General features: G+C 34.1%; 2 protein-coding genes across 4 annotated transcripts; one reads left to right on the top strand and one right to left on the bottom strand.

The window, feature by feature from the left end:
• The first annotated feature begins 13,277 nt into the window (after nt 1-13,277).
• Nucleotides 13,278-16,492, top strand: LOC104898962 (serine/threonine-protein kinase-like protein CCR4). Its single transcript, XM_010686131.4, has one exon. It carries the CDS (start codon nt 13,362-13,364, stop codon nt 15,687-15,689), a length of 2,328 nt encoding a protein of 775 aa, XP_010684433.2. The 5' UTR covers nt 13,278-13,361; the 3' UTR covers nt 15,690-16,492.
• Nucleotides 16,307-21,339, bottom strand: LOC104898882 (adenylate kinase, chloroplastic). Of its 3 annotated transcripts, none has more exons than XM_010686034.4 (7): nt 20,925-21,338; nt 20,611-20,709; nt 19,887-20,015; nt 19,677-19,811; nt 18,884-19,030; nt 18,638-18,712; nt 16,307-16,733 (listed from the first exon to the last, which is right to left on the bottom strand). In XM_010686034.4, exons 1-7 carry the CDS (start codon nt 21,123-21,125, stop codon nt 16,632-16,634), a joined length of 888 nt encoding a protein of 295 aa, XP_010684336.2. In that variant the 5' UTR covers nt 21,126-21,338; the 3' UTR covers nt 16,307-16,631. The 3 variants fall into 3 exon arrangements, with proteins under 3 accessions (XP_010684336.2, XP_057251801.1, XP_048500469.1); XM_057395818.1 differs by having other exon boundaries at nt 16,307-16,739; nt 18,644-18,712; nt 20,925-21,337; XM_048644512.1 differs by lacking the exon at nt 18,638-18,712 and having other exon boundaries at nt 20,925-21,339.
• Nucleotides 21,340-21,725: the final 386 nt, after the last annotated feature.

Genomic DNA, 21,725 nt, shown 5'->3' with positions numbered 1-21,725 from the left:
AACTTTATTAATGATAAACGACCTTTCATACACCATGTGAAGCATCCCTAGAGAATAGGTGGCTGTAAACTAATTTTTTAAATGAATTTTCGACCATTTCAATGTCTACTAATCTTTCATGGTGTTTTGTTAACAATATTTGCAACTATGTCAATTGAGTAAAAGTGGCATTTGAGTGGAACTCTATGTATGGTATGAATACCTTTTATTTCAAACATGAAAACATCAAGTATGGTTAATATGTTACATCAACTTAAAACTTATTTATATTTAGAAGTAACATCAACTTGAAACTTTCCTCATTTCACTATTTCTGCGGAGCCGTCTTGATGATTTTTGTGCCCTTGTTTTAATACGAAAATTAGACCCTCAAATTTATATAAAATAAAGATGGAAGATTGGGGTATAAGATGGAAGGTTGAAACATTGAGAAAATTATTAAGGGTAAAAAAATAAAGGAGATTTCCTCAAATATAAAGTAATTTTTCCAAAATGAAGTATATTTTAAGACCCTTATAATTCTGGAATCCTGTGTCGTTGAGCTCCTTACACACTTTCATCTAGCCCTGTTTATGTGGGTTGTATAGTTATATCCTCCAAAACAAACAACAAATAAAAACTATGTCAAACTTACATTTCTAACTTATTATGAGTAATTTGTCACAATAACTAAAGATTTTATGCTTTCTTTCCTCATTGCCAATGGACATATGGGACTTGAAAAAGCCAATGACACATCTCTTTTTATTTATTAATGTACATGTTGTTTGCTTATTGATATTTTGTTTTCCAACATGAAACAATAGATATGTGTTTTATAATAATTTAATTACATTGACTTAGAATTGGTCGAGTACTCTAATCTTACTTCTCCTTTTGCATGATGAACGAGCTTAACCAATTGCTTTCATTTTCAATTAGTGTAGGATCCGAGACAGTGATCAAATCCACAAAGATTAACTCCAACTCTCCAAGAAAATAAACCAAACCATATAATCAAAATTCGCCACGAAATTTCACCAAATCAATCCATCGGATATATATAATGTCTTGCATCCATTGAGGGTCTTGTGCGAGGACAACCTAAAGATATATAAGTGCTTGTTGGACCTTTGGGTGAGGGTCCTATACGAGGACAATCGAGAGATATACTTTTCTTACCATAGGGTTTCCGAAAGGGGCCCAAAAAAAAGCAGCACCATATTAGAACCGCTAAGTATACATACTTTTGTATATGCATATCATTGTTTAGTGTTTTCCACTCATTCACGAATGCTTATTGTATACAAAATTTTTCTAGAATTAATATTATTAGAAAGGGAAATTTGTCATAAACAACTTTTTAAATACAAGTTTTTGGCAAAATAAGAACTTAAGAAGAAAATATCATTGCGAGAAATAACCTCATCCCATTTTACGATATTGACCAAGCATTTTTCAATGTTGAATCATTAAAATCAAACATGTGGAGGACGTACAAGTAAACTGCATCTCTTATATTTCAACTCTGTTTTTCTCCATTTTTCGACCTCGACCAAATATTTTCTAACATTGAATTTATCAGTTAATGAAGGGGAAATAGGGTTAAAACATAAGAAATGTGGATTACGTGCCTCGCATTTTTTGATTTTACTGAATCGAAAGCACGAAATACTTGGTCAATGTCCAAAGAATAAGTCAAGGGTATTCCTCGAAAAAAAATTATTTTTAAAGTCTTATTACATATTGAGGACTACTATAAGAATTGATTTAGATAGTAGGAGTACAATTTCAACAATCATACTCGCACAAACAAAGTCTATAAGAAGCCCCTACAATCTCTTGACATATCCCTAGTACCTCACTTTCTCCAGGGAACTTGTTCTTGCACTTAGCCATACAGCACTCATCATCACAGCCCTCTCGGCTGCATATACCGTCGTTTTCATGGCATTTTTTTGCTGGCGGCGGCGGAGGCGGAGGCGAAGGCGGAGTGCAATCGTAATAACAACTGCATAGTGGTGGCTTCATGCTATAATCACACTCCCCATGAGTCTGATTTCCTTGATGCATTTGTGTACACCTTTCTTCACAATCTTTCCCACACTCTCCTAGTCCTATAACGCATATCTCTCCTCCACTCACTTTATCCATCACATATCCTGCATATTCATTGGACATAGGAAATATAAATCATAAAATCAATTGACACTTAACTGTATATGCATGAGATTAGTGTCAATTAATTAATAGGTAATGTTAGGGCTATGTATAAGCATTAAATACATGTTTTAAAATGGAAACAGTTTATGAATTTATGACAAAATTTCACATTTGAGGTAATAAATACTTGATTCAAATTTTTATTTTTATTTTAAGCTTCTTATACATATTCTTAAGGGCTATGTATATCATTTTCCTCCCCTCAAAAAAAAAAAATGTATATCATTTTCCTTAATTAATTCATCTTTTCAGTGCAAAACTTTAAATAAGTATAATATAATATTTCTAAACAAAAATTATTGCCTATCTAATCTAATTATTAGACCTTGTAACATTGACATGAGTTGGAACCTGCCCGATTAAAGGCATTCACTGAGCATGAAATGCATATTACTCCTCTATATGAAGCCAAAATTTTATTCAAACATAAGTCCAAGAATCAAGTTATCAGGCAAAAAATAGTTTCAAGATTCAAATTATCAGAGAAACTCAAAAGCAAATTGGAACCTGCCCGATTACTTGGCTAAGCATTTGACAAGGTCTTAAGTTGTCGGAAAAAGTTTACAAAGTTGCTTTCCCTAAATATTGACATATAAAAAGTTTGTGATGACAAATTTGCCTAACCTAATACACTTAATGTTGACCTAATCCAAATCAATCGATAGGATATATAATGTCTTGCATCCATTGAACTTTTGAATTTATTTGATTAGTGTAAATGCGTATATCACCTAAATCAAATGATTCGTCACTCAAAAATGATCTAAAACAAATTATACCGAACTAGACCTGACTTGAATGATGCATTGTAGATGACTAATATATACCTGAAAGTAGTGAAGTTAAGACGAATAAGAGCATAAGTTTATGCAAAAATTGCTGGGCCATTTTTGAATGTTTGATACAGATGTGAAGTACTTTTTTTTAGGTTGAGATATGCAGTACATAGTCAACGTCTTACATGAATAAGTATTTATAGTTTTTTTTTTGGGGGGAGGGGGGGTGATTGTAGTTGTCTAATTAGGAAATATATTTCAATTTACCAAATTGGTCAATGGAATATGTCTAAGTGCGTAATGTCTTTAATTTTTTATTTGAGTAGAAAATCTTCGATCTGTAGAATTTAACTTTTACGTTTATCAATACAATATTTTGAGTATTATTATCAAGTAAAATCTCATATGAATATGTTGTTCGTTACGATATATAACAAATTAACAAACCATGGTTAAAGTAGAGCCTATGAATAGTATAATAAAAAACTGTCCAAAATACGAAATTAGACAACAAATAAACTATATGAATAGTGTAATAAAAAAACTGTCCAAAATACGAAAACTAGACAACAAATAGATTATAAATCAGTTACACAAAAAAATCTCTATTATATAAGCTAAGGGAGGAGGTGTAGTGTCCTCTTTTGAAGTGACTAAAATACCCTCTAATAATTTAAAACAATAATGTATTATTTTTTATAGAAAAATGAAAAATGAGAATCGATGAAACTTGTCATATGAGTAGGTCAAAAATGGAATATGCAATACGATTAGTAACTTGACAAACTAGATTGACTCAATCAATTCACGAAATCAATTAGAATCTTCTACCAAAAAAAAGTTAACAATATATCGTGATAACATAATATTTCATATTTACAAAGTTCAAACAATATGGTTTATTAAAATTTATAATTGTTAAAGAACTATCCTAAAGTCGCTGAAAAGAAAATTATTAAATCATCGACCAAATTTTACAGGTATTGAACAGTTAAATATCATTCACCTTTAATTTAAAGAGATAATAACATTTACAAAAGAATCTTAATAATATACATCACTATCAAAATTGTTTTGGATAAAAAACATATCCATTTATGTATAACTACATAAAATTGTCGACGCACGCATCACTTGCATATACAACTAGTATTACACAGAAGTAAGAGATTTTTCTCGAGGTAAAACAAATATCCCTTATAATTGGGGGAATTTGAAATTTTTATAAATTATAAAAGGCAAGAATCAAACCCCTATCATAAAAACGTAAAAGGAGCCTTTGACTAATTATGTCAATCTTGATCCTTAAAAAGTAAGTAAATCACATAAAACATTAGTGGTAAGACCATATTGCAGGCCTGTACGTGATATATTTCCATTTGTCATCCGATTATTTTCCAAAAATGCACAAACATACTTTCTTTGTTTTTCAATGTTTTCCACTTTTATTATTTTTTTTTTTGGGAGTTTGTTTTTTCTTTGACTCTTACACTTACCTCACACATGGATCTTCTTAAGTCTTAACCTACCAAAATACTAGCAGTTTTTGCACATATGTGTTTGTCGATCATATTAATTTTTTTTCTCAATTTATTATTCATCAGTGTTATAAAAAAATTAATTTGAAAAGACATTTATAATTGCTTTTTATTTTTTCAATATATTTTTCTTAAATCAATGCTTCGTAGGTTTTTTTTATTTATTTGATCATTATCATTCAAATATATTATTAAGAAAAAGGAAATATAAAGCAGATTAAAGCTTGTGCTCAAATAAAATGGAATAATTTGTGTATAAGGTTTAATCGTTGAATATTAATAAAGTGGAAGAGTTTAATTTATATAATAAAGATTACCAAATAACAATCAATATTTAGGTTTTGAAATGAATCTAGTATAATTATTAATATGTATTGGATAATATTGTAACCATCGGATGATGGTTAGCTACTGACGACGAGGGAGGAGGAGTGACAGGGGGGGACTCAAGACTAAATATCATTCTGATGGGTCTGTGGAGCGGTTCAAAGCCAGACTTGTTGTTTTTGGCAATCACCAGCAGGCAGGTATTGATTACTTTGAAACCTTTAGTCCTGTTGTTAAACCTACTATTGTTCGCTTGGTTCTTACTATTGCAGTTTCTCTTAAATGGTCTATTCGTCAGTTAGATGTCAAAAATGTTTTCCATGGTTTTCTTAATGAAGAGGTTTATATGCGTCAACCTCCGGGTTTTATTCATCCATCTAAACCTACTCATATTTGTCGTCTCGAAAGTCCATTTATGGTTTGAAACAGGCTCCTAGGCTTGGTTCTCCGGTTTAGCAACTTTCTTTTATCTATTGGTTTCAAGTGCAGCAGTTGTGAACTTCTATGTTCACTCTCAAATATCGTGGTCATCTCATTATTCTTCTCTTATATGTTGATGACATTGTCCTTACTGGTAGTAGTCCTCCTCTTGTTGCCAAATTCATTTCTGTTCTTTCTTCAATTTGCTATGAAGGATTTAGGGGATCTTCATTATTTCTTAGGTGTCAGGTTGTGCGTACTCCTCTGGTTTATTTTGTTCTCAACATAAGTATGTTTCTGATTTACTTCGTAAATTCCATCTTCATACTGTTAAACCAGTTACCACTCCTGTTGTCTCTAGAGTAACATTGTCTCTGCTTGATGGAGAACTTCTTGCTGATCCCACAGATTATCGTAGTATGGTTGGTGCATTGCAGTACTTAACTATGACTCGTCGCTGTTAATATGGTGTCCCGGTTTATGCATGCTCCTCGTACTACTCACCTTCATGCTGTGAAAAGATTTTTCAGATATCTGCAGGGCACTTTGGATTATGGCTTATTTGTACAGCAGCAGCTCTCCTACTATTTTATTGCCTATTCTGATGCAGATTGGGCAGGATGTCCTGACACACGGCGTTCTACTACTGACTATGCTGTTTTTCTTGGGAAGAATTTAATTTCCTGGCGTTCTAAAAAGCAACCTACTGTCTCCAAATCCTCCACTGAAGCTGAATACAAGGCAGTGGCCTACACAGCTGCAGAAACTATTTGGCTCAAGCAACTTCTTGCTGACATTGGTCATTTTCTCCGTCGTCCTGTGATTGTCTATTGCGACAATGTCTCTGCTACTTATCTCACTGCTAACCCAGTTCATCATGATCGTAGCAAACATATCGATGTTGACTATCACTTTGTTCGAGAAATGGTTGCCAAGGGAGGTCTTATTGTTCGACATGTTCCTACACAGTCTCAGGTTGCAGACATCTTTACTAAAGGCCTATCTACTGACTTATTTACTAAACATCGTACCAATCTATCCGTTGTTTCACCTCGTAAAGATTGAGGGGTGTATTGGATAATATTATATTGTAAAGGGTAGAAGGGTACTTTCATAGTCATAGGTCTGTATTGTAAACACTATATATATTGAATGTCAGGTTAACCTACAAAAGGTTAACACAATTATTTCCCACACTTGTACAATATGAAATTCAAGTTTTTATTTTTTTTTAATTGTGTCAATTAAGTTCACACATATGTAAGAAGCGAAAATGATTCTTCTTAATTTTATATTTATTTGAAATTTCAAATTCAATTTCATTGTTAACTTGTTCAATATATATGTCAAGTAGGAAGAAAAAAAAAATTATTGTATATGACAATTCAAATTCATTAAAGATATATATTAAATTTTTGTAAGAAGGGCATTGTTTTCCTCCCCTTTCACTTATTAGTAGAGATGAACTACGTATATTACTAGTAAGTTTAGTAACATACAATGCTACATTAAAAATCAATGAATCCTCTAAAATGTTATGATTCACCTCTTACATTCTACTGTTCTCCCTCATACGATTTTATAATTTTACATAATATTGGATTTTTATATAATTATCAAACGTTGATTATTTTCTTAGTGACATATATTATTCATTATATATTAACACATATATGCATTTAGTCAAAATAAAAAGTCATTAGAAACATAGTATGTAGTTTAACTAAAACTTTGAAGAGCACACCTTTAGTTCACGGTTCAAAATTTGAGATATTTTTTTATTAAATTACATAAGTTTTGGACATTATGTTGAGGTACAGCAAAAAAAACAATTTTTATTTTTGAATCTAGATATACTGTATACTGGAAAATATAATTTGAGACATCAACAATAAAAGTTTTTGAGGGAGAGGTGGTAGTTCAATGGATTACCATCTCGAATTTTAAGAGGATTCGAATCCTCATCCCAACAATATGGTGGGCATTTAGTTTTGAATTGTTTAATCTTGTAACCAACCTCTGAACTGGTATGCGCCGCAAACTAGTAGTCTAGCATGAGTTGGTTTTCAAATCAATTATCTTTCCTAATAAAAAAATAATAAAATTCTTTACACAATAGAGACAAAATCATGATTGATTCAGATCAACTTGCTTAATATAGAGCTTGGGCCTATGGCTACTTTTACAGGATTTGAGTTAGTGGGTTGAGGAGCTATGGGCCTGTCAACTATAATGGAGATATGGACCTGTCAACTATAATTGAGATATGGGCCTAGGATTTATCTTCTTATATATTGCACACATAAATGAAATGAATTTCAGATTTGTTGTTTAATAGAAATTGTGACTCAAGCTTTCCTTAGTTAATGTGAGTTTCAGATTATTGACAAATTCAGAATTGAAAAATGGATCTCTTTGAATTTCAAAGTTGAAGTTTCGGAGCTTGCATAAGATTTAGAGTGTGTGAGACTTGTATATCTAAAAATCCACCTAAATTGTCTCATTTTATATACTAGTTTTACGCTTTTTTTCTCAATTTTAGAGGCCTTAATCTACATATTTATTTCGTGTGATCGGTTCAATATGAGAAAAATCACATAGCCGTCTCATCAAAACAAATAATAACATCCTCAATACGCAAACGAATCGGCAAAAAAAAGGACCACTACGATGTGGAAATCAATAATTATTACGAAATCTAACATTTCTAAATCTAACAACACAATCCAAATAATTTTATTTTCATGGAGGAGATTTACTCAAAACTTCGAGGTCCTACTCCAACCAATCTGATGGCAAGGAAGATCAACATTCAACAATAGATGATTGAGCTGGTGTGGGTCCTGCTGCAACGACCTTCATTGGATGAGATGGAACGCATGGCCATTGGACAATAACATCTACAACTTACAAACCCCTTCGCCCACATTCTGGTGCATTTCTTGACAAGTCATATTACACTTGCTACATTCTACATATTCTTCTTTTGTATCTTCAAAGTAGTGATAGCCACTGATGCGGGCTGGACGGGTCGGGTCGTGGATCGTAGCATGCTGTGCTGATATTTCACGACCTAGGACCGGACCGTAAAATTCATGGGTTGAGCGGACTTCGCAAGTTGAAAAATCTTGGTCCACACCGGTCTATTACCAATTTTCACGGTTCGAGAAGCGAATCTGGCGGTTCGTGGGTCTGGTGGGCTGGACCGGGCTGGCGGACCAATATGGGATTTTTTTTTTCAAAATTATTTAATCATTGAAACTATTCATTATTGTTACATAAAAATTTTAAAATGAATTAAAATATATACAATTATTAATATTAATGAATAATTTCATTATTTTTAAATTTGATTGAATTAGAATATAAAAAAATAATTTCATTATTTTTAAATTTGATTGAAATAGAATATATGCAATTTGATTAAAATATATACAATTTGATTAAAATATACACAATTTGGTTCAATATTTACTTGGACTGGGGTGGTCCGGTTCATAGGCCGGACAGGACCGGTTTCGTGGTCCGGACTGGATAGACTTTAGTGGATTGGGCTCAAGAAATATGGGCCGCGGTCCACCCACCAATTTCACAATTCGAGCTGAGTTGGACCGGATTTTTTGCGAGCTCGACCCATGAGGCTTTCGTGTCATATTTCCTGCTTCATTTGTTTTTTGTCACATAATTCAGTCATGAACTATGTATTCACAAGAAAATAACAATAATAATACCCTCGATATCAAAAACATATATATAATAATGCCAATTAACACGGTGTAAAATATCCGGATTTCTGAATATTAGTTACGACTTATGAGTTATATTGTACTAAGAGCTATATTTAAAAGGCAAATTTGTCCTCAACATCACAAAATATGGCGTCGGTTCATCCACCACCCCTAACTTTAACTATAGTAGCCAAAACACCACAAATTATTGGTTGAGATGGTGTGCTGTGTGTGTCGTAAACGACGTCTGAGGTATCTTTTTATAATACCTCTGAACCTTCTAGGAAAAGTTCTTAGATATCTTCATGAAGAAGAAAATTTTTAGAGAGAGAAAGCTCGAGATGGTACTAGTGTTGGTGAGAAAAGGTACCTCCGACGCTACTATGACATGAACTGCACCTAGGCAAATAGTTTGTGGTGGTTTGGCTACTAGTTAAAATTTGTGATGTTGGATGCACCCGAGGTATAGTTTGTAGTGTTGAAATTAATTTTGCCTATTAAAATTTGTTATTGATATTTTGTCCAACCGTTAGATAATTCACAAAATTAATAAAATAGGAAATTTTTTAAAATTCATAGTCATACCGAAGTGTTAATAACGTTACATTATTAGTATTTCTTATAGAAGTATCCATAAAGTGGACTAATCTTGTACTATAGAACTTTATTAATGTAGGCTTTTATTGAATAATCGAATGCATGAATTTAAGATGTATGTAGGTCATAGATTACATCAATGTATTTGAAATAGTCAAATATCATACCCTATTATATAAAATGAATTAAGAGCACATTTAAATCAGCAGAAAGAATCTTAAAATATCAATCTACTTCAACATATATCACTCAAGTATAAACTACATATGAGTTCAGATAAACAGTTTCTAGAATAAATTATTAGTGAGAAATTATTGGACTAAATGACATGAAACTTACAGTTGATTTATTGTAGTGTCAAGTAGAACTTTGTAACTGTTGACATTTCTGTCAACTAAAATTTTTTATGAAAGAGATGTAGTAGTTAGACAAAAAAAGTATACCTATTGTAAGAATAAGAGGAAGAAACAAGACCCAGTAATTGTGGGCCATTCTTGACTTTTGATTATGGAGTAATATTATTTGAATTAACGGACGATTTTTGGTGACTGATCAAGTGCTCAATGATTCAATGCTCTTGCTATTATAGTGAGGTTTTATGATTCAGGAACAAGTTGGATCATAGGAGTAGGGGTGTCAATGATGGGAGTCGAGTTCGAGTTTTGAACTAGCTTAACTCGACTCATCAGCATTTCGAGTCGAGTTTGAGTTGAGTTGAGCTCACTCGAGTCAAGTTTTGACCGAGCATTGACCGAGTCGGGCTTTGATCGAGTAGATTTTGAATAGATTGCAAGTGTCTCACGTTAAAAGTAACAATAAGGTAAAAAAATGTCGAATTTACGTATTTTGCTATTAACTATTGGTTATTCGAGCTTCTCACGAGTTTTCAATTCGAGTATCGAGTTGCTCAACTCGACTCACCAATCTCTCGGGTCGAGCTTCAAGGTAATTCATTTATTTCGAGCTCACTTGAGTCGAGCTTTGATCGAGTTTCAACCGAGTCGATTTCAAGTAACTCGCGAATTATCTCGTCTCATTTACAACCCTATTCTTACCTTTTTGGTGTCAAGTGAACTATCCGTTTGCCTAATTATTATTTTCCCTTGTATAGAAATTAGGTGTCAAATCCCCTTCAAAATAAAAAAAAAAATTTAGGTGTCAAATCTTTATTTACAAAAATGTAATATTTGACAAAGTTTCAATCTTTGTTTTCTTAATCTATAGACAACGATTAAACGTGTAGTAGCAATGAATCGAAGATTATCATAAAATATACTATTTGAGCATGCAAGTACCCTTCATTTCATATTGCTAGAGCACTTATAAATTTGTTTACTTCATATAAATTGTCATTCGGAATGTCAATATATATAGGATGTGTTCATCAAAAAATATATAGTTATTAATGGTTATAGTTTAGCAAGTAAATTAGCTTAAATAGAATTAGTGTTCAATAAAATTACGTACGTATTGAATAAGTAAAACAAAAATGAATTATGTTATACGTACAACTACTATTTCAAAAGTTACTATCTTAAGATTTTAGTTTTCACAAAACACTACCTCATCAACCATTATAACCTACCTTAATTCTCCACCAAACACCATTTCTCACCTTTAGCAGTGATACTTGAAAAGCTATTGTCAAACGCAACCTTAATACAATAGCTTATCAATCTCAAATCTAAAGTAATAACCACAAGTCCACAACTCTCTAAGTTCTTATAAGACACCGCAATACACAATTTGATTATTAATATGATAAGCTAATTAGAAAAATGAATATTTCCAACATATATACACTTAGACAATTCCAATAACACTGCACAATAAAATTTGTTTTTATATACTCCCTCCGTTTCATATTAATCTACACACTTTGACATTTTACACTATTCACAAATTGCACTTTGACCCTTGTTTGTGATTTATACGTGAATAAAAACATAGTCATGTGGGATCTTGTTAGATTCGTCTTAGTATGTATTTTATTAATATGTATTTTTTATAATTTTTACAAATACAAAACTAAAGATATATGTCCTTAAAGTTTTACATTGGCATGCGTGAAAAGTGTAAGTGTGTAGATTAAAATGAAACAGAGGGAGTACTACTTAAGTAATACGGTCAAAGTGGATAGGTAAACAAGGTAGAAGTTATACTTTTCCAATATTTTTTTTTTAAAAACATAAGAACTAAATTCTCAAAATTTTAAGTTCTACACTCTTTACATCGAGAAAATATATATTTTTAAATTCAATTTTGAAATAATTTCACAATACTTAGAATAATATAGTTAAATTGATGATCGAAGTTCAACCTCAAAAAGCAAAAAGTTATTTTTAATACTTAGGGCATGTTCTCCCAGCTTATTTTCAGTTCAGTTCAATTCAGTTCAATTCAGTTCAACTCTGGACAATACTTTTAGGGCCTGTTCTCTCCAGCTTATTTTCAGTTCAGTTCTGTTCAGTTCAGCTCCAATCAGTTTATTTAGTTCAGTTCAGCTCTAATCAGTTCAGTTCAGTTCAGCTCCATTCTTTTATAACCATTTTGTTAGATATTATTATTATATTGATATAATTTATTTTACTAATTACTGTTATTATTATTATTATTTATTTTTATATCATTACAACTAAGTAGTATTATTATTATTATTATTGTTGTTTCTATATATTATTTTGTTTATTATAGCTTTACTCATTATTATTACTATTATTACTAGGAGGAACATGGTTTAGGTCAAAGCACAAATAAACCCACGTTTTTTAGCCCATAAACCAATCAAATCACGTCAAGACGATTTATGATGTAATTTCACGGTCCAACCCAATCATTATTTTTTATTTCTAAATATTATTATATTATTAAATCTAATAATTAAAATAATAATATTAATTTACTTCTTAGATATTATTGTTATTATATATCATCATTAAGTATTAATATATTAATACAAATAATATAATTTAATTATTATTAATTATCATTATTATCATTAATTATTATTATTAATTTATGATTATTAATATTATTTATTTATAACTATCATTTAAAAATATCCAAAATATTATTATTATTATTCATTATTATTACTCATCATTATAATAATTATTTAATATTCATATTATTATTGTTTAGATATTATTTATATATTCATTACATTCAATTTAATTCAATTCAGTTCAATTCAGTTCAGTTCAGTTCAGTTCAGCTCCAATCAGTTCAGTTTCAGCTGTTTTATGCCGAAGAGAACAGGCCCATACTCTCACATATCACTATTCATTTCAGTTTAGTTTAGTTCAATTCGATTCAATTTAATTCAGTTGTTTTATGCCGAAGAGAACAAGCCCAGTAAAACCATAACACAATGCATGCATGAATCCCACGAGTATCTAAACAATCTTAACTCCACAATCCACATGAGTTAATTGAGCAACTCGAAGCAAAAACCTCTTTAGCCATTACCAACTAAACCGAGTTTCCCCACTTGACACACCGAGTAACTCGGATGTTGACGCGCCTGTTTTAGTCCTATATTAGTGTAACCTTTAAGCTTTATTATGATCAATTCAAACTTTATAGTATACGAGTATACGACTTAGTCATTCAACAACTATTCAATAATTTTATAACTATCATTTCATTCTCCACTTAACGCGTAAAATTAGACTATAAAACATCTGTAATTTCCTACACAATACTTTAAAGACCTTCTTCATTTCAGCTTTTTAGCTTACTCTTTCTCCAAAAACAATGAAACCATCATTTCTATGGCTTTCCCATTCAAAATTCCAACTTTTTCTCTCATTTTAGTTCTTTTTTCATTCCTGTCTTTTCCCCATCAATTTAATTCCCTTTCCACTCTTTCCATTTCCTATACTTCTAATAACCAAACATTAGTTTGTGCATTAGAAGTACCTTCATCTAATCAATCACAATCATTCATAAACTGTACTAGTTTCCCAAGTGGAATCCAAATCCCTTTCCCTAATAATGTTTCATACTCTAGCATTGTGGGTGGGAATGGATTCATTTGTGCAATGAGATCACAATCTCTTAATACAACCATTTCAGTCATGGAATGTTGGAGATTCTTAGCTAATGGGAGTAACATATCAAGGAAAAGAATTTATCGCGGTCCGGCTTTAAGTGAACTTGAAGGTGGGAATCACCATGTTTGTGGGATTGTAAATGGGTCTAATGTTATTAATTGTTGGCTATGGAATGGATGGGAATCAACTTCTACACAAAGTTTTTCAAGCATTGCTGTTGGTGAGGATTTTGTTTGTGGGTTATTAGATGGGAATGGTAGTGTAATTTGCTTAGGAAATGATAGTAATGTTGTGGGACAAGAGCCTAGAAATGGGAGTTATAGTTATATTGCAGCTGGATCACGTTATGCTTGTGCAATAAGTTTGAATGGAAGTTTATATTGTTGGGGTGATAGGGTAGGAAGTAATCAACCTGAGGGAGTTTTCAAGGATTTAGCATTAGGAGATGATCGGAGCTGCGTTATGCGTGTTAATGACACGGTTGTTTGTTGGGGGAACGACGAATTTAGGATGCCAACGACGTTGCAGGAGACTCATTTTACAAGGATTGTAGCAAAAGGGAGTGTTTTTTGTGGTGTTGTTGCTTCAAATTTTTCAGTCATGTGTTGGGGGAATGACATACTTGATAGGAATCATATGGTCTTTAGTAGGGTGATGCCTGGACCTTGTACTAGTCATTGTGGTTCTTGTGGTGCTTTACCAGGGTATGGTAGTTTTTGTGGGCAGGGGATGATGGTGTGCCAGCGCTGTGGTCCGATGGAACCACCAACGCCATTGTCTCCGGGCTTGGATTTGGCTCCGACGACTGCGCCTTCGAGGGATAGTAGTAGTTGGACAGCCAGAATGGTTGTGTTGCTAGTAGTAGGGTGCTTAGGGTCCCTTTCATTGGTAGCATCACTTGCTTTCTTCTTGTGTAGATACCGTGGAGGTGGGGGAAGTCGAGTGCATGATTCGGGACCTATTGAGCTAGCCGGAAATCCCCAAGGACCACAACGTGAGCCAGAAGATCAACAAAGGGCGCCACAGGCATTGGAGAAACGGTTAAGCCATATGTATAGTATGGGAAATGGAGGACACTTAGAAGAGTTTTCCCTAGAGGTGTTGATTAAAGTGACTGACAACTTCTCCCAAGAGTATAGAATAGGAATAGGGAGTTTTGGAACAGTTTATCATGCAATATTAGAAGATGGGAGAGAGGTTGCAATTAAGCGGGCAGAAATTTGTGCTCCAACTCCAATGGGAGTCAAGCGTAAGCAAGAAGATAAGGATGTGGCATTTGTGGCAGAGCTCGAGTTTCTCTCTAGGCTTAACCACAAACATCTTGTAAGCCTACTAGGGTTTTACGAAGATGCAAATGAGAGAATACTTGTATATGAATACATGAGTAATTGCACTCTCCATGACCATATTCACAAGTTGAAGGGGTCATCTCCACTCACGTCATGGCCAAACCGGCTTCAAGTGGCCCTAGATGCAGCCAGGGGAATCGACTACCTACACGCGTATGCGGTGCCGCCTATCATTCATCGAGACATTAAACCTTCTAACATACTTCTAGATAGTAAATGGACCGCAAAGGTATCAGATTTTGGGTTGTCATTGATGGGACCCAAAGACGGTGAGACTCATCTCTCCCTTATTGCTGCCGGTACTTTAGGATATGTGGACCCTGAGTACTATAGACTGCACATATTGACTACGAAGAGTGATGTCTATAGTTTTGGAGTAGTTCTCTTGGAACTACTTAGTGGGTACAAAGCAATCCATACCAATGATGAAGGAATGCCTAGAAACATTGTGGATTTTGTGGTGCCGTACATTATGCGAGGCGAGATCCATAGGGTTTTGGACCCACACGTACCGCCTCCAACACCATTAGAAATCGAGGCGGTGCAGTTCATAGGGTATCTTGCTGTGGATTGCGTTGGTATACGAGGCCGATGTCGACCGTCCATGTCAGAAGTTGTTAGTTGCTTGGAGAGGGCCCTGACAGCTTGTTTGGTTCAGCCAACATTGTCCCCATCTTCGACTGTGTCCTCACGATGACCAATTCCATCATGGAAAGTCTAATTTTTTTTAGGGAGGACTTTTCTACCTTTTGTAAATCATATTCTTTCGTTTGTTAACTTTGTAAATTTTTTCAAACGTCAACAGGAATTTTCTATCCTCCACAAAGAAAAAAAAAACTTCTTCTAAATTGTCCTAGCTAAAGAAAATACAAAGAAATGGACAGGTGCACCCACTATCTGTAGGTAGAAAAGTAGGAAAAAAATTATAAAGATATCTCATGCAATCAACTATATTTGGCGTATGACTTCTGTAAGGTTGACGTCAACCATAGACTTTAAAAAACTGGAATTTTAAATCCTAAGTCAGTCATTCAGATAGTTTTCCACATTTCAGCGATTCTTCTACGTCTTAAAAACTTCCAGTAAACCACACTATGCTACCACTTACCAGTCTATCCGACTCAGCCCGAGCCAACCCAAGTCGGGCTGCCGGACTTGATTCTACAGAGCATGAGACCTTATTTTGCCTGAATTGTGGCCAAACCAGTGACACAACCAAAAAAGGCTGATTTTTGTTGGGTGACGCAGGGCAGCCCGAGATCAGCTTTATGCCTTCGCACACGACCTCTGCTAACAATACTTTCACAATAGAACAGAGCAAACATATTTAAATTTATTTATGGTTCATAGACAAAAGTAATAGGATGCCTGCAAAATTGTACAATGGCATGAAAGCTTTCATTATACAAAAGCTACAATCTTCAGATCTTCCATTTGTCTACAAAGGAAACTAATTTTGGGGAATTTCTTATAAAAGCTGCTGAGCTGCTTCTATATATACCTGATCAAAATCTTTCTACAAAAGAATTACCAATAACCGAGACAATTACCAGTCTTAGAAACGGATGTCTAATACAAATACGGAACCTTTGGCGTAAATAAGGATGGGCACTTATGCCCAATTGCTACTAGTCTACATCTAGGCTGCCACGGATTTTGAAGCAGTCTCTTGTTCCACAAGATTGGAGAGTGCCTTATCGATCTGAGCAAATACATCATCTTTTTCAGCACTCCCATCAACCTGCAACTAGCAATATACAGCTCCTGAGTAAAAATAGCACATAACAGCACTTCTCTGATGAATATATTGACTATTAATTCCTCTGTCCCGAAAAGTTGGATACTTTAAGTAATGACTCACAATTTTGCATGGGCCTGGAGGGGGGGGGGGGGGGTTCCAACTTTTGGGATGGACAAAACGCAACAAACTAATTCAAATCCGTCAAACATGTCAGCCAAGTTGGTTGATAGTGTAATCAGTTCAATTTGGACTCTTGAATATGTGCTTTGAGCACATTTTTCAGGAAAAAACTGGGTCAAAAACATATAAGCCTTTCAAGTGTCAAATTGGGTTGATTTCATATTCGGGTGATAAAATTTATCATTTCAGTTTGGACTGATGATATCATGACCAAAACACAGTTTTCAGGAAAAAATTTGGGACATACATATAAGCGTTCCAAAAGTCAAATTGGGTTCATTTCACGCTCAATGATATACTTGTGTTTTGAAACCCAATTCTCCCGCTATGGATACAAATTGATGTTTATCAGATAACCTTCATAGAGATGTGAATCTTATGATGGGATGGATATACCAACATATGTACTCCTTAAAAAGATATATGACTTGAGGCAATAAGGCGTCTTATTGTCTACACCCATCTCATATAATAATTCTCTTCTACTTAAGAACATTATAATCAATAAATCAACTACTGAAATCTTCCCTCTCCACCAAATAGAGCAATAATGAATTATCAGCAATTCAGCATATAGATCCCAAAAGGTTCAATTCAGCTGAAGTGGTATCTCACATGTTCAATGCTAATTGGGGAGGGGGATGTATGGATACTCATGATGGTACGCATATTGGTGGGTTTGGAGAAAATTCTGTGATAGTTTGAGACACACAGGCCCCTAATGCTGGGTAGCAAAGGCCATTATGTCAGCAGTCTGCATGTGTGAGAGGGTGGTTTCATTGGCCGTGGAAGGAAGAAAGAATAATTGAATATAGCATGCTATAGATATAGAATAGGGACAAGAGTGGTTTTTTTTTGAGTTATGGGCTTCCATATTTCCTCTTGCCACCATGAAGATCATATGACAAAAGTATGGCATATAACATATTCAAAGAAGCATTCAGAAGATGCTCCTGCCAATGGTATTAGGTGCTTCCCACAAAGTATATATAGAGAAAAATAAACCAGCAACTATATAAGTTTTTAACTTTTTACCATGAACTAGACTCAGGAGTTACTTTCTGCTGACATGTAACACAGAAAACATGTCGAGATTACTAACTTTGATTAAATGTTCTTGAATGGAATGGATGTGCTGCTTAAAAATGAAAAGTTGTTTGTTTGAGGTAACTTGGGTGTGGAACCTCATTACCATATGTGATCTTATGCAAATTCCAATCAAAGCATAAGCAAATACTCTTTTCTTTCCTTACACGTTCAACACAAACTACTCTCTCATCCTCTATCCCCCTGAACCCTTTGAATCTCATACCCACCACCACCTATAGATTGAAATTCCCATACCTACCCTTTTAGTAATGTGTTTCTAAAAAAAAGTCATGGATCTTCTCATCCATAACCATAGGGTTCTCATACTCATACCATTTATTTCCTATTATATAAGTCAACCGCCCCCTAAGAGAAATCCAGATCATGGCATGTACAGAGCTCAGAATATTAAATATAGTCTAGTCTGCCCATCCAAAAAGGGAGGCAAAAAGACGAATCAGAGAGTTTGTCATAGGCACTGGAGAGGTATTGAGATACCATATAAACGAAAATAACAGCCAATATAGAGAAACTCAAAGGCAACACATGGTAAACGTCTATAAAGGGAAAAAATAATTAAAATGAAAAGAAAAAGTGGATCAACAAACAGATGCAAGGAAAAGTTGATGACATGCCTTAACGATTATATCTTCGTACATGGAGAGCACTGCCTCCACATTTTGATGGTGAGTTTGCAAACGCAACTTTACCTAAATAACAGCCAGTGAAGTGAGAGCAAAGTTAAATGATAAACATGCCTATACAGGGCGCAAGGTAGAACAAAATCTCAAAAGAAATGAAAGTGAAAATATGCAGCACAGTCAATGACTCAGTTCATACATCCCTCAAAAACAAGTGAAAACACAAGCCTCAGTGCATACCTTTTCCTCAGTATCATCAAAGCGCTGGGTGAGTCTGGCAGCAATTTCATCATTCTCAGGAGGGGAATACTTTAAGTGGTATATTTTTCCAGTAACAGGATCTTGTCTCCGTCCAACAACCCTCTCAACAAGTAGTTCTTCAGGAACCTGCACATTTAATTAGAAAAAGCAAGTAAACCTAAAGAACTCAGCAAATGAAATGAATAAAACTCCATGCAATAAAATCTATGATCAGTAGACTGAAGCACATCCTCAGTCTGCTAGAGGCTAGAGCTATAGCTAGTGCACATCACACATATGTCCAAAGATATTGCTTTCACTAAGATTTCAAAAAACCCAGAACACCCTGTATGACCTTTCTTAAGTATAGGGTTTCCATGCAAGCAAAAGACAAAAGGAGAAAAGGGGCAGGGTGCCAGAAAAAGATTGTTATAGGTTAGATACTGATTAAACCACAAACATTGCTCTCTCCTATGGCCAAGGTTTGATCCTGGAAGTTCGTCTTCTTCAGGCTGAGTTCTACATTCTACTTACCCAGGCACTTAAACTAAAGGAACCTAAGGAGTCATATGTTGCCTATAGGCTATATAACCATGGTAATGACCTAGTAGGTATGTCTAACACTCATTTGAATCAACTGTAAAAGCAGAAATAAAGAAAAGAAAAAAATTTAGCAGAATCAAGCAAAGAATAAGTGTATAATCTGAAAATCTACCTAGATAAATTTGTGGTGCAAAAGGTTAATCTGGCTGTTTAAAAAACAAAAGAAATCATATGAGAAACAAAATCTTACTTCCAAAAGAATAAAAAGGTCAGGCAGGAACCCAAAATCCTTAAGAGCAATTGCTTGAGATAAGCTCCTTGGATATCCGTCCAAAAGCCACCCCTTCTCTTGTGAATCAGGCTGCAGCAGACGGTCTTTAACCATCTACATAATGAAAGCTTAGTCAAGAAAGACGTCAACAAAAAGAAATAAGTTGTGAACTAAGCTTACGCAGTTTACCATGACAACTATTTCATCAGGAACCAGCTGTCCTTTGTCCATGTATTCCTTAGCTCGTTTTCCATTTTCACTACCACACGATATCTCTGCTCGAAGCAAATCTCCAGCAGCAATATGCACCAAACCATACTGCATATATGAGGATTACCTGATTCATTTGTTTTCTTCAGGGACAATCCCATAAAGAGGAATTCATGCAGTAAACTAAAAATTAACATATTTAAGTAGATTGTTAAATGTCAACGAAGGCCTGGAAATAGAACGCCATGGTTTGAGAGATTATAGCATCTTCCAACAAACATTAGACATAGAAAAATACAGCCAATGTGCCACAACAAGCTCAACTGCATACGTATTCCATGGTTCATATCATGGTATTAAGTTAACTCAAATACAAACATCTTGGCAGAAGACAATGTAGTACTGCACATTCTTAATAATCATCAGGCATTCTTCAAATAAAACCCAATATACAATCCCTCACTGTTCTGTTAGTTGCGACACTTTGACTTCCACATTTGTCAGCACACAACATTAACCATCCACACCTTTCACAATCAAATCATTAGCAAATTTCAAAACCGCTATAAAGTTAAGGTTTTGAAAATATACATTGAGCCAATTCCAATAACATGTCGCATTATAACATTTAATTACAATTTGAATTAGAGAAACATTCTCAATCCATTTATCTTCGAATTGAGTTGAAGGACGGAGTACTTACTTTCCCAGTAATGAGCTCACATTGCGTCCCTTTCCCAGATGCCGGCGCACCGGAAATCATAATCCTCAACGGCCTAGAGTTACCAGTGGATGCCATAACCTGCAAACAATATGTAACAAAAACAATCAATCATTCACTCCTTCAATTCCAATTCAAATACCCCCACCCCACTATTCGCAAACAATAATAATCACATTATTCCAATCCCTCGTAATTATCCATATTAAAAGTGATTGGAAACCTGTATAATTGAATTCCAAATCCAAAATTGATAGAAAATTACAATTATCATTAGAATTAAAGAAAAAAGTTACCGAAAAATTGAGATGATGATGATGATGTTTGCATGAATGGCGTGGAGAAAGGGATTGATGGAAGCGAAAAGAGAGAGAAGGATGAGAATTGAAGGAAAGTGAAGAGAATTTAGGAGAGAATGAAAGGGAAGGAGTAGAAGGAGGAGAGAGACTCGCGGAATTAGGGTTTCCTAAAATGGAAGAAAACCCAAAACACGCCATTTTTCTTCTCTGTAACCTCCCGCCTTCTTCTGTGTCTAAATTTGGGCGATAATTGTTGTTGTTATTGTCGACCGGAGGAGAGTGAAGAAGAGAGAGAGTGAGAGGAAGGAGTGGTTGGTGGATAATCACAGAGTGGGGCCCAGTGCTTAAGTGGGCCCAATGTTGATTTCAACTGATGGCTGTTCTTGTGATAATAAGAGCATTGCATTCCCAATCTATAAGCTTTCGTAATAAGCTATGCCATTTTATAAGGTGTTATGTACATATGTTAGTTTCCATTTTAATATTTTATAGATTTAGATTGAATTAAGGAAGATATATAAATGTATTTACAATAATGTTGTTATGATACAAGATTTTTTTTATTTTTTTTTTTTTGCTAAATGAGCGATTAAACGTAATGATGTAGACGAGATTCGATTTCAGGTTTCAGTTACCATTCTCATAAGACTTTACCAGTCCTCTTCTTGAGACTACAAGGTCAGTCGCCGGTAAATTAAGCTAGATAGCATCCATTATTTATGATATAATTAAGATGAGTTATTTCATTGGATTTATGCGATCTGATGTTGCATAGAGCTCCTCACACTGTAATCTTAT

Source organism: Beta vulgaris, chromosome 1, assembly GCF_026745355.1.
Source record: "Beta vulgaris subsp. vulgaris cultivar EL10 chromosome 1, EL10.2, whole genome shotgun sequence".
NCBI lineage: Eukaryota > Viridiplantae > Streptophyta > Magnoliopsida > Caryophyllales > Amaranthaceae > Beta > Beta vulgaris.
Note: the sequence above shows the minus strand (reverse complement) of the source record. Positions and strands in the feature narration are given on the sequence as shown.

Excerpts from the sequence above, each read along its gene's own strand:
- LOC104898962 (XM_010686131.4), top strand. The coding sequence starts at position 13,362 with ATGGCTTTCCCATTCAAAATTCCAACTTTTTCTCTCATTTTAGTTCTT.
- LOC104898882 (XM_010686034.4), bottom strand. The coding sequence starts at position 21,125 with ATGGCGTGTTTTGGGTTTTCTTCCATTTTAGGAAACCCTAATTCCGCG. Across the intron at positions 20,710-20,924 it reads ATCATCATCTCAATTTTTCG|GTTATGGCATCCACTGGTAA; the intron begins GTAACTTTTTTC and ends TATTGTTTGCAG. Across the intron at positions 19,812-19,886 it reads CTGATGAAATAGTTGTCATG|ATGGTTAAAGACCGTCTGCT; the intron begins GTAAACTGCGTA and ends TTCATTATGTAG.